This window comes from Schistocerca cancellata, chromosome 3 (genome assembly GCF_023864275.1).
Source record: "Schistocerca cancellata isolate TAMUIC-IGC-003103 chromosome 3, iqSchCanc2.1, whole genome shotgun sequence".
NCBI lineage: Eukaryota > Metazoa > Arthropoda > Insecta > Orthoptera > Acrididae > Schistocerca > Schistocerca cancellata.
In genome coordinates this window covers 229,844,767-229,859,118 of record NC_064628.1, presented here as the reverse complement: position 1 = coordinate 229,859,118, position 14,352 = coordinate 229,844,767, and the positions used below count along the sequence as shown (strand labels likewise).

General features: G+C 35.5%; 1 protein-coding gene across 2 annotated transcripts in view; it reads left to right on the top strand.

Annotated features, from left to right (window-relative positions):
* LOC126174861 (uncharacterized protein C2orf42 homolog) overlaps positions 1-14,020 on the top strand; it is a 231,343-nt gene extending 217,323 nt beyond the window's left edge. For both annotated transcript variants that reach the window (XM_049921260.1, XM_049921261.1), the window contains one exon: positions 13,325-14,020. In XM_049921260.1, coding sequence (XP_049777217.1) covers positions 13,325-13,560 — 236 coding nt within the window. In that variant the 3' untranslated portion in view covers positions 13,561-14,020. The remainder of the gene's footprint in view (positions 1-13,324) is intronic.
* Positions 14,021-14,352: the final 332 nt, after the last annotated feature.

The following is a 14,352-nucleotide window of genomic DNA, read 5'->3' as shown; positions in this document are numbered from 1 at the left end:
AAAACAAGATTTTAGTACCACAGGAGAGAACTTACCGTATTTACTCGAATCTAAGCCGCACTCGAATCTAAGCCGCATCTGCAAAATGAGACTCGAAATAAAGGGAAAAAAAAAATCCCGAATCTAAGCCGCACCTGAAATTTGAGACTCGAAATTCAAGGGGAGAGAAAAGTTTTAGGCCGCACCTCCAAATCGAAACAAAGTTGGTCCATTGTAATATGATACACAATTTAGGTCGAATGAATGATGATACAGTTAGAGTAGTTTGGTTCGAGTCGTAAGCTTAGCAGTTAAGCTTTACCAGGTAGCCAATGCTATGCGTCAGGCGCTCCGTCCGTATTTATACGGGTACCCTTCCTTTTTCACGTGCTTCGTCTGGTTTGAATCGATTGCTTATTTTGCTTTGATCTGATAAGTGCCGTTCTCTTTGTTATAGGTGTTAACGTCACTCAAAGCTGAAAATGCATTACTGTACTGTGTCATGCACTGTTTGTCGCATTCTGATAGTGCGTGTTTACAGCCTGTCGCCGCTCGCGGCATGGCTTGCTTTTGTGCGCGCTACCTCCACTTATAAAAAAAAAAGAAAAGAGAGAGAGAGAGAGGAACCGTCTCATTAGCGAAACAATGACGAGAGACTGCTATTTGCTGTTACTTACACTGCTGCTTTCTTTGATAATGATCAAGAACCAAATAATAGACTGCGTATGATAGAACATGTTATGAACGAGAGTTAGGCGAAAATTTTTCTCCATTTGAAAATCTTTGCGGCCGCTTCTTTAGTACATAAAATTCTGCACAGAAATTAGAGTCATCTTAGATTTAAAAATCTAGTCAGTTGCAGTGCTTCGTTTCTGACTGTATCACTATTAGGCATAAGAATAATACGAATATAAACATGGCACGATACGTATATTCTTTCGCGTTTGCCGTTGTCTCAATCTAGTTTCGACAGGATTTAAATGAGATAGCAGGAAACACGAAAGAATACATGACAAAATGTTTACATTCGTATTATTCTTATGGTGAAGAGAATACTGCATGTGATTCACATTTCATCAGGTTCCTATTAGCAACCATCTCTTCTCACAGGTAGGAAAAAATTCAGAACGTAGAGTTGGCCATATTGACAAACATCCCAAACAGTCTTGCCAGTCGGATTTTCGTAGTACATTGAAATTCTGCTACATTCGAAGATGAACAATACGGAATTTGTATTTACTTCGTTGGATAATGTATGAAAATGCAGTGGTCGAAACTCGGGGCGGAGAAAAGAAAAGCTCGTCTTCCACCCTTTTTTTTTAATTTATTTACTGACGCAGAGGTTTTGGCGCCAGTATTTATCTTTGTGCCTACAAAGCATGCCTGTGTAGCGCTACATTTATTCGACGGCAGAAGTTAGGTGTGGCGGCATCTACCAACATTTTTCAGAACTTCCGCTTGCTTTGCACTCGATTCTAAGCTGCAGGCGGTTTTTTGGATTACAAAAACCGGAAAAAAGTGCGGCTTAGATTCGAGTAAATACGGTATTGATGTTGGATGGCATAGTGCTATGATGCTACTGTATATGACATGCATATAATTACAACATATTACAGTATTTGACATAAACCATATACAGATTTTTTCTGATATTATGAGTAAAAATTAATGTCAATGTGAGGCAAAGAAAGGTTGAAATATGTACAGGGTTTTGCAATAAAAATAATTTATGTATAAAACATTAAATAAAAAAGAAACAAAATTAGGTGCCTGTGTTAAGAGGTAAATGTTATTAAATGAACCATAAAATATACAGGAGAACACAACCTAACCAAATGAAGTATGGAAATGCGGATTTTTATTCATGTATTCTGTTCCGCAGCAACTTTTCAAGAATGCAAAAAAAAAAAAAAAACCATTGTCTGCTGTTGATTAATTATTTTATTTTGGTTCAACATTGGTTAGTGTTAATTTCAACCTATTTGAGGATATTTAGCATTCTACCATTTTGTTCCAAATGTAAAATATTTAGGCTAAATTTGACTGTAAACAGTGATTTTGTTGTCTCAGGTGACAACCAAGGATGCTCTTGTTTCTGTCATACATATGCTCTTTGAATCTTATCTTAAATTCTCTAGCTGTCTGGCCAATAATGAAACTATTACAATGTAGGTAAGGAATTTAAGATAAGATTTAGGGAGCACACACATACCAGCAATAACAGAGCCCTTGGTTGTCACCTGAGATGACAAAACCTCTGTTTACAGTCAACTGAAAATAGCCTAAGTTTTTACGTTCAGAACAAAAAGGTAGAACACTAGATAACCTCAAATAGATTGAAATTAACACTAACTGCTGTTTAACCCCAAATCTAATAATTGATGAACAGCTCACCAGCAGTAGGTAATTGTTTTTTATCATTTTTGGTGAATTATTGCTTGATAGAGCATAAAAATATGAACAAAAATCTGAATTTACACACTTCATTTGGTTACATAGTGTTGAGGTGTAACATGTCATTCGTAGAACAAAATGTTTCACATCCTTGATCTCCATTGGCTGATATAAGATATTCGTAGGTTAAGGTAGCTATAAGTAGGAAGTAATTCACTGTCAGTAGGTTTCCGATGGTTTGTGCACATCTCAGTTGTACTGATCCTGTGCTGTCGATGGTGAAAGCTGTGGACTGACACTTCTACCTGCTGGATGGAGTCATTTGCACCGTGGGGCCATGAGTTAAGGGCATGGAATGCATGTGACCTCCATGATGTCAAAGAAATCATCACCAAAAAGACAAGTTATGTTCAGATTTTATTGTATGAAATTGTTCACAATCTCTTGTGGGATGCACTCATGCAAATATCTAACTACAATTATACACCTATGTACTCGATCAATTAGAAGAAGTTTGGTATGTATGTTATGGGAAATACATCAAGTTCAACTTCTCTGGGTGTGTTATTCCACTAGATAGAAGAAAAAGTCACTCTCAGCATCATTGACACTATGGATCAAAGTCCTCAGGGGGAAGCTGGTTTGTGGTTCAAGGGCTTTGCCTAGCAGGACCATTACAGCATTGATATTGTATGGTGACCAACAGAAAACATAAAAGAATTGGAAAAATCCAGTAAAATGAGAGAGCTACAGATCGACTGTTGGAATGTTTTAACACCTGTTCCTATCACCCCTAGTAGGAAAGTAAGCCACGAAACATTCCACTGCCCTCCTGAATATTTTATGGTTCATTTAGCAACTTTTACCTCTTGACACAGGCTCCTAGTTTTGTTTCTTTTTGAATTGTATGTTTTCTACAGAAAATATTTTTTGTTGCAAAGCCATGTATATATTTTAAACTTCTCTCTGCTTCATTTTGGCATTAATTTTTATTCATAATGTAGGAAAAAATCTGTATATATTTCATGTGAAATTACAACTCGTAATTATGCACATGTCGTATATGGTAGCATCATAGCACACCATCCTGCATCCATAGGCTCTCTTCTACGCTACTGAAACTCTGTACATTTCAACATTTGTCTTTAAATTTGTCTTTTATTTATAGTGTAAGAAAATCTATATAAATTGTGTAACAAATAATGTTGTTATTGTTTGCAGTGATGTAGTGGGTATTTAAGGCAGTGCCACAGAGCCTGCACCATTTAGTGTCTACAAGCTCTCTTACAGGGGACTATCTGCTAGCCACGTCACTCAACTGTAAGCAGCATGCTTGTTTGTCATAAAGTTATTTTCTTAGTGAAATAGTAAATTTTATCTTTCCCTCAATGCCAATTGACATTCTAAATGGTATGTAGTTTATTTTAAATGTCATTGTTGTTCAAACATTGGTCCTCTTTTGAGACACTTGTGTAAATTTTCAAGATTTTAAACATTATTTTCTGTTACTAATTTGTCGTCAGGTCATCTGAAGGTGGGCAGAGCATGAAACAATTAATGAGTGATAAATTGGTCCAGAAACATCCTGCAATTATTATTTACCTATTTTAAAGCCATTTTCATCTTTTTGATTACAATAGTAGCAATATCAATGCTTCTTTCAACTATTTATGTTATTTTTAATTTGGTTTTCTTTCAGTAGATACCACATTTCAACATTAATTTTGACATAATTGTTATCAGACTAGTGAGAAGGAGAATTTTTTCTGAATTAAGTAGCTGGACTGGTCTTGACAGTGCGGGACCAGCCACGTATGTCGCAAAAAATCTGCCTTAGTCCCCTTGCCTACCTGAGGGTTATAAATTATCTCCCCACTGGCTTCAGCCAGTCAGAAAGGAAACCTCTGCTACTGGCAAGACAGACCAAAGTTCACCAATTCATACACATTGCTTACTCATAAAGTGACAGTTACTGAAACCAAGTAATTTAAAATATTTCTCTTTGTTAACTTTGGTTTGACACTTGAATTTGTCACAATTAATTGAGCATTGAATACCACACATATCAACACACCAGTGCTGGAAAAAGACTCTCACTCTACAGATTGTCTAAACCCACTTAACATTAATAAAATTAATTTACTCATAACTTAAGTTTATGATGCTTACTAGCCATGTCCCAGTATTTGTTCTAACTTGTGAAGTAATTTTAACCATCATCAGAGTAGTGTTTGATTCTCCAAGAAGGAAAATTCAGTTTCTTGGGAAAGGCAGTTAAGTCACCATTGATGTAATGTACTGGCCACTTACTTGTGAAGTCTTCTTATTGCTGTTCTCAGTACTTTGACAGCTGCAGAACCCCCCCCCCCCCCCCCCCCCCCCCCCGCCCACATTCCTTGTGCTCTCTGTTGGATAATTTGTTGGAAATACATATCAGTTCAGAAATGAAATTAGGTTTCTTTCCCTTTGAAGGAAGAAATGTTAATTGAAAATGACCAGGAAAGTTTCATCAGTGAGAAAGTAAATGTATTCTGTGAATTTTGAATATGAGAACAAGAAAACCATAACCGTCATGTGCATGGCGACAATCAGTTCAGCTGTTCACTGTAAATTTCCCACTGACAACACTATTCCTAACCATGTGCCATTTAAAATGGGTGTTAAATAATCATAACTTTTGTAACTGTGGTCTCTTAAGTGTATTGCCTGATGTAGCCATAATGTTGGCAGTTCCAGCAGATGTTATCACCAATGATGACGCCCTGTGGTCTCGATCTTCTGTCTCTGCATCACCAACAGCACCAGCTCCTGCAACTCATTCCTGGAGCTCTTCACTATTGTCTCACAAAGAAGGTTTTCGTACTGTCAGTTTCACAATCTTTCTACCTCAAGATGCTTTCTGTTAGATAAATTCTAAACTTCTCATTTTCTCAGTTAAATTTATACTTCGCATGGTTTGTGGAAAAATCAAAATTTAATATGACAATTCTTTATACATTTTTACCATAACTACCTTTCTATTTTTAATTAACGTAGGGTTTTGCATTTGTTAAGAATTTATAAGACATGAGTTTTGATACCGCGTCCCAAGTATTTGCCAGTGGGGGTGTTTCTTGTTGGTTTGACAAGAACTCTTCCCACTACTTTGCCTTGCTACACTTAAAATTTCTAAAGGCGTGTGTCTTTGTGCAATATTTTATGACTAAAACTTTGATTCCTCCCCTAAGAATTCATGACATGTTCTACTAAGTAAATATCTATTCAGCACACATTAAACTGTTCTCCTACATGATCCTATCCAGAGCTAAACATTGCAGGTTCCTCACTGAGGTAGGATTCTGCTACCTGTTTATCTAGTCTGCTGAACACGCAAATCTTTCTACTTGTTTGGTTGAAATTTGTATGTTGGTAATCATTGTTGCTATAACTGCATGGTCATGGAGATGAGTGTCAATGTGGACATCCTCAAAGTGGTCAAATCTATTTGTTGCCATTAGATACAACATATTTCCATCATAAGTAGGCTCTCAAACTATCTGTTATGGGTAGTTTTCAGATAAGGCATATAGTATCTTTTCACAGAATGTCTTATCACACCCATCGCTTGCAATACTGTACTGTATTTTTCCCCGTTGATTGTCCTATGAGTAAAGTCTCTTCCGATGCTGTCAGTATGATTGGAAACATAATTATTAACAACATGAGGTTTTTGGAAAGTTTGGTTTATAGAAAGATTCAATTATAAGTTCATGCCCACACTTTATACTGTGTCTTACCCAGAGAGTCTTGTATGCAGCTTTGATTTCTGTCTCAGTAGATCTGAGTTTTTCATCTACTGCGGAAAAAACACCATTTCCTTTTTCTATTAACCTATCCTTTCAATATATACTTAAATTTTTTCCAAAATTCTCAGTGCTATCATTTTTGTGTTTCAATCAGCTTCCTGTGCCTAGTCATATGTGAACTCATCTTAAACTCTGGCACTTTGTTGAGAAAGCTTCAGCAATGGTACTGTCCTGAGCCCTATGGCACAAGTCTAGGAACTCATAGCTTTCCTTGTCATGAAATCTTCGAAGTCTCTGGTTCAGGTATTTCACTTGGCCCGGAACCAGAGGGTAACAATAAGTTTTGGGGAGAATGTTCGAAATTTTGAGCTTCATTGAAATTTTGTAAGCTTGGGTGGTCTCCTCAACCTTTACTGCCAGTCTATGGGTTGATCCAAATATGACTAGCAAGCCAGTTTCTGTTAGTTTCAGTTGCCATGTCGTAATGATCATTGTGAGGATGCCATTGAAACCAACAGGGAAAGCTACCTCCTTGTCAGACTACTTTTCTAACCTCAGTGGAATTTGAAAGACATTCTAGAAACTTCATATTAGACTTTGTGATCCGAGGGTAACTCTTAACTGCTGCATATGTACAAAGAAAGACATTTTACTATGCAAAACAAACATGTACTATACCATTATTGATTTGAGGTTCTGTATTTGTGCGGCTGTTGACCAACTTTTTCTAAAGATCCCTTGATATTTGCCTAATAGGTGATCATCATGGCCTCCTAGTCTCTCCATGATGCCATCTGAAAGAATTTTATCAGTCACTGATTGCAAGGAGATTCCAAGCTTTTGTTCACTTTTTCATGATATTTCTCGGGAATAACAGGTGGGTTAAGACAATTTTCCAATCTTCAGGCAGTGTTTCCTTGTCCTAGGAGTCTTCTATTTTCTTTTGTAAAATTTCACTCTGGGGCTTATTTCCTAAGTTTCAAAACTCCCAAGTCATGTTTGGGTGCCCAGCATTTTTCATTGAGTAATGTGCTGTTTTATTTAATTATTGTTGCATAGTATAGAATCTTTATGTTTGAATAAGGGTTGATAAGTTATGTGGTTTTATCGTACTTCAGTCATTTCTCAGATAGAATGTAACTATTTTAGAATAATCACAGTCTGATGTCTCTAGCACATGTTGTTCTTTAATTGAAAGCATAGTGTTAGTAGCTGGCCGGTGTGACCGAGCGATTCTAGGCGCTTCAGTCTGGAACCGCGCGACCGCTACGGTTGCGGGTTAAAATCCTGCTTGGGCATGGATGTGTGTGATGTCCTTAGGTTAGTTAGGTTTAAGTAATTCTAAGTTCTAGGGGACTGATGACCTCAGATGTTAAGTCCCATAGTGCTCAGAGCCATTTGAACCATTTTTGAGTGTTAGTAGCTTATAGGCCATGTTTTGTTTTGATTGTCTTATACTACTGATAATCTCATTTTTCTGAGTTTTGTTTTAGCTGATTTTTTCGGCTTGGATCAGTGTCTCTGTTAGAGCTCTTTGGCCAGTGTAAGTTTCACAAAAGGTTTATGATTTTTTGCTGTTCCTGATTTGATCAGATAGTATTTGATCAACATGTGGAATCTTTTTCTGATGATGATTTCACAGATATTGCTCCCCACCAGGTATTCCATTTCTGCAAGTTCCGTGCAGCGTTGATGAAGTACTTTTTGCTGTGGTGTAGGCAGTTATTGACTCTCTGCATATCTTTGTATCAGTTGTTGGTTCCAGTGCTTGTGAGTAGATCAACTTAAAAGTGATTATTAGCATATATTGACATGTAGATATGTTTATGTAACATTCTTCTAATGAACTAAGTACATGTGCTTACTTTTTAACCAAACCAGAAGTGGCAAATCAGTGAGATTAACGTTGTCATTAGGAACTGACTAACAGTAATAAATTAAATACATTTGTCAGTATATAGGTCTTCATGTTATAAGTGTCCTATTGGTTATATCTCTCACAATGTACTTCTTATCTACCTTCAAACGGAAAACTGTGTGTGATAAGTAATATTTTTTTCCTTTTCACTGTCATTCAAACTGAATTACAGTATCATTATTCATGGCTGCAGAAATCACACTGCCCAATTGTATTACTCAACAGGAAAGGGAAGGGGAAACTGGCTGGGGTAATAGCAGGAAATTTAAGGGGGGGAGGCACTGCCATGAATGGTAAAATACCAGTGGTTACAGGTGTTGGAGCAGCACCTTTTTTTAGGATAGGTAAGACAGAAAGATGTCAAGTTCTACGAGAGGTCGGGATTGAAACAAATCTTCAGTTTAGGAAAGAAATTAAACAGCACAATTCTAGCACATTGGATCACCAATCACAGCTGTCAATTATAAATTTTCACCAATCACCAGAAATTTTATCTCCACCAAGTTGTATCTCAGTCCTAGGTAATTGCATTGATGAATTAAAGTCACCCAACCCAGTTGACATAATCTGCCTCTCTGAACACCATGTGACCACTGGTATAGCAACTAGGCCTAAGCACAATGAGAAACTCAGACAGGAGAGTACTGCAAATGTTCGAATAAGGAAAGGTTCTCATAAAAGTATAATTAAAAATAATGTAAGTATATTTCATCAAAATATTGGGAGTTTAAAGAATAAAATAGATGAGCTTCTGGTTTGTTTAGAAGATTTAGAAGCTGAGGATGAAATAGATATACTATGCCTGTCTGAGCATCACATTGTTACTGATATGGATAAGGTAAATGTAAGTGGATATAAGCTCTCTGCACATGTAATGAGAGAAAATATGGAGAAAGGAGGAGTTGCCATATATGTCAAAAGTTATCATTGTGCAAAAAGTATAGAAACAAAAAAGTTTTGTGTAGAGAAACATATAGAAGCATGTGCATGTGAGCTTAAATTAAATAAAGGCACATTTATAATTGTAACTGTATATAGGTCCCCATCAGGAAATTTTCATCTATTTCTGAAAAATTTGGACTCCTTGTTGTGCTATCTGTCAGACAGGGGGAAGCAAATTATTATTTGTGGGGACTTCAATGTAGATTCTCTGAAAGAGGGTAATAGGAAAAATGACCTTGAAGTATTACTCGGTTCTTTCAATTTGACACCCGTTATTGTATTTCCTACTCGGGTGGTAAAGGATAGCAGCTCACTGATAGATAACTTCTTTATAGACCAAGATAAGTTTAACCAGATAAATGCTCAGCCTGTTGAGAATGGTCTTTCTGATCATGGTGCACAGCTAGTTACAATATATGACATAGTTCCATTCAGCAATACTAAACAGTCCTCCAAAGTGGTACGTTCAGTCAACGATTTAACAATGGCAAATTTCAGGGAAAGCCTACAGCAGTTAGACTGGGATGAGGTGTACCGTGAACCTGATGCCAATTTAAAATATAATTTATTTCATGACATTTTTGTAAATGCATTTGAAAACTGCTTCCCCAAGAAAATAGTTAAATATACTCATAAGAAATCTTGTAACAAACCATGGCTTACTAAGGGTATAAAAATATCTTGTAACCGGAAAAGGGAAATGTATCTGACAGCAAGAAAGAGTAGTGACCCAGAAACTATCAAACATTATAAAAACTACTGTGTTATATTAAGAAAAGTTATTAAAAAATCCAGAAGTATGTGTATCATGTCTGAAATCAGCAACTCTGATAATAAAATTAAAACAATTTGGAATATTATTAAAAGAGAAACAGGTCAACCAAGAGCACAGGAAGACAGTATTACCATCAAATTGAATGAAAACTTTACGAACAAAAAGTCAGAAGTTGAAAATATTTTTAATAATCATTTCCTAAATGTTATGGATATAGTAGGATCCAGATGTTTATTAGAAGATGCTAGGCTGTTAATGGAAGAGGCCATACCTATGCAATTTGATACAATTGAAATCTCACCCACTTCTCCCTCTGAAATTAGGAAAATAATAAACTTGCTTAAAAGCAAAAACTCACATGGAATTGATGGCATTTCCAGCAAAATACTAAAAGCTTGTTCTCAACAGATAAGTAAGATTCTCAGCCACCTGTGTAATAGCTCTCTGGAACAGGGCATTTTCCCTGATAGACTGAAATATGCTATTGTTATACCTTTGCATAAAAAGGGGGATAGATCTGATGTCAACAATTACCGTCCAATCTCCCTTCTAACAGCTTTATCCAAAATTTTTGAGAAAGTAATGTATTCAAGAGTAGCTTCACATATCTGTAACAATGAAGTACTAACAAAATGTCAGTTTGGTTTCCAGAAAGGTTTTTCAACAGAAAATGTCATATATGCTTTCACCAATCAAATTTTGAATGATCTCAATAACCGAACACCACCCATTGGGATTTTTTGTGATCTCTCAAAGCCTTTTGATTGTGTAAATCATGAAATTCTGCTAGACAAGCTCAAGTATTGTGGCATGAGTGGGACAGTGCACAAATGGTTTAATTCGTACCTAACTGGAAGAGTGCAGAAAGTTGAAATAAGTAGTTCTCATAATATGCAAAGATCAGCACATTCCTCAAACTGGGGAACTATCAAGAATGGGGTTCCACAAGGGTCAGTCTTGGGTCCTTTGTTGTTCTTAATATATATTAATGACTTGCCATTCTATATTCATGAAGAGGCAAAGTTAGTTCTCTTTGCCGATGATACAAGTATAGTAATCACACCTGAAAAACAAGAATTAACTGATGAAATTGTCAATACTGTCTTTCAGAAAATTACTAAGTGGTTCCTTGTAAATGGACTCTCACTGAATTTTGATAAGACACAGTACATACAGTTCTGTACAGTGAATGGTATGACGCCATTAATAAATATAGACCTTAATCAGAAGCATATAGCTAAAGTAGAATATTCCAAATTTTTAGGTGTGGCCATTGATGAGAGATTAAACTGGAAGAAACACATTGATGATCTGCTGAAACGTTTGAGTTCAGCTACTTATGCAATAAGGGTCATTGCCAATTTTGGTGATAAACATCTTAGTAAATTAGCTTACTATGCCTATTTTCACTCGTTGCTTTCATATGGCATCATATTTTGGGGTAATTCATCACTGAGGAATAAAGTATTTATTGCACAAAAGCGTGTAATCAGAATAATAGCTGGAGTCCACCCAAGATCATCCTGCAGACATTTATTTAAGGATCTAGGGATATTCACAGTAGCTTCTCAGTATATATACTCTCTTATGAAATTTGTTGTTAACAACCAACCCAATTCAAAAGTAATAGCAGTGTGCATAACTACAATACTAGGAGAAAGGATGATCTTCACTATTCAAGATTAAATCTACCTTTGGCACAGAAAGGGGTGAATTATACTGGCACTAAAGTCTTTGGTCACTTACCAAATAGTATCAAAAGTCTGACAGATAACCAACAAGTATTTAAGAAGAAATTAAAAGAATTTCTGAATGACAACTCCTTCTACTCCATAGAGGAATTTTTAGATATAAATTTAAAAAAAACAATTAAAAAAATAAAAAAACACAAAAAAATGAAAAAGTTGTTATATTAACTTAAGTATGTTGTTAAATTAACTTAATTATGTCATGTATTGGAAAATTTGACTCGTTCCACATCATTACGAAATATCGTATTCATGATCCATGGAACTAGTATTAATCTAATCTAATCTAATCTAATCTAATCTTACTTTATTTGCTTGATACATTTTGATGACCTTTTGGAATCAGAATCTTCTGCTACAGAACAGTGCTCATCATAGTGAAGTGATGTTTAACTTCCAAAATTATGGATTACCTTAGCCCTTACAGCACATCCTGATGGTAGTCAGTATAACATCTAAGAGCTAAGAAGTCATGGAGCTCATTATATAGCATTCATTGCATACATAAGGTAATAATCTTCCGCATTGTATTTGCACAAACACACAAAATTTTTCTGTCTTTTGTGTGTTATTACAGCCAGTGACCTATATAAAGGTATCATATCTGTAAAATACAGTGTCTTTTAGTTACATATTATTCATATGTACACTCAATTCGTAGCTATGGAATTCTTTTTTGGGGAACAAATGCACAAAATATGAACACAGTTTTCAAACTCCAGAAAAGAGCCATAAGAATAATAACCAAAAATGCTAGTTGAGCTCATTGTAAAGATCTGTTCAGAACACTGGGGATTTTAACTGCTCCACGTGAATACATTTACCAGTCAGTTGTACACATCAAAACTAACATTGGTAATTACTGCACAAACAGCTCTGTCCATGACCATGCAACAAGAGATAGACTCAACTTACATTTACCAAGAAAAAATAAACATAAAACTCAAAACAGCATTTTTTACCAAGGAATAAAACTGTACAATAAATTACCAAAGGAGATTAAAGCAATTGCCAAAATACACTTATTTAAAAAGGGAGCTAAAAAGTACCTATTATGCAATACATTTTATATATTAAAGGATTACTTAGCTAAAACAGAGTAGGGGCTTGAAAAATAAAGTTATACAAATAAATAATAATAATAATAATGATTATAAAATATCCAACATTCCACGTAACATCTTCACTTTATGTTTTTCTCCTTCTTTTTTTCCTTTCTAGAAATACTTACCCCCAAGCTATGCACAGCGCAATACTAACACCTCTTCCTCTTTCTGAGCTCAACATCTCACTCGTTATGGAGGGATGCTGACTCAGTTTTTCAGGATAGCAAATGGGAAGTTGTGGTACAGAAAATGGCCCAGAGATCACCAGTGTGTGTGTGTGTGTGTGTGTGTGTGTGTGTGTGTGTGTGGTGAGTGAAGTGTTATGAAACAGTGTGTGTACAGTGTGTGTAGTGACTTACAGTGTGATATGAGTTAACAATGTGGCATTACATTATTTAATAAGCTATTTGTAAAATAAAGTATTGTATACAAGGAGTAAATGTAATGATTGTCTCTAACTAGAAGTCTGTGAATATAGGTGTATATGAATTAGCTTATTTTAAATTGATCTAAATGTGTAAATACTTTGACGTGTCCTATATCCTTGTAAAAAGAGATCTACGGATGAATAAAGCTGCTGCTGCTGCTACTAGCACTACTACTACTACTACTACTACTACTATTTTGAACATTGTACCTGGTTAAAGTTTCCTTCATGTGCTTTATATTGTTTACAGGTAATACTGCACCTGACCAGACAGACCCAACTCCATTTGTTATAGAGTGGATTCCAAATATATTGCCAGAAAGCAGTATCGGTGAATTGAGGATCAGATTTGAGTTCGGACATCAACGTAATGGACAAGTGGAAAAGCATTTACAATTAAGGCAAACATATTCGAGACTGGAATCTCGGCTTAATGATGACATCTCAATAACTAGAGTAGATGACTGTGGTTTATTGCCAATGTGATACCTCTCTAAAATGTACATCTTAAGCGCTTAAGATCTGCAGATTAGCTATTATACATTACTGGTACTCGAGTAGTAATTTTACTGTTTTATAAGATTTTCTGAAGTATACTTAGCGAGATGTATGTAATTCTTTGGGAAAGTAGTGTGGATAGAGAAACCATAATCAAGGCCACTCAGCTGTGATAATGCTATACTTTCTATGCACTATAGTTTAAATGTGTTACAGAAGGGGAACTGCCAGTGTAATTTTGTTATTACGTATTTTAGTAAAGAATTTTGCAGCTTTTGCATTGTTATATATGTTTAAAAAATTGTGGCTTTTTGTGATACTTTCAAATTACAATTAAAGTTGAAAAAAGTGTGCTTTTTTGGTAGATAATACTCACTATGAAGACTTGAAAAAATTATAGTGTATGTTTGTTACATGGCTTGTCAGTGAGGGTGTGAGACTAAGTATGAAGCCATGCTAAAAATGTGCATACTGCCGTACAATACCGGTCACAGTGAATATTGTTTCAGTGATGATAATTGTGAGTCATATGATTACTACATAATAAAAATGTGGGGTCTCTCTAATAGTTGTTTATGTTTGTATTGTGTAGAATATAAAGGACTGAAGAATAAATGAGGAGCAGTTCATGAGTTTGAAAATAAAAGTATTTACAATAGCTTTTAACCACACTTTATACACTCTGCTCTCTGAATTTGTGGGAACTTGATTTTATCTTTCCCCCTATTTTATTTGCCTGTTCTACTTTTTAACATAATCTGAAACATGCCATTCTTTGTA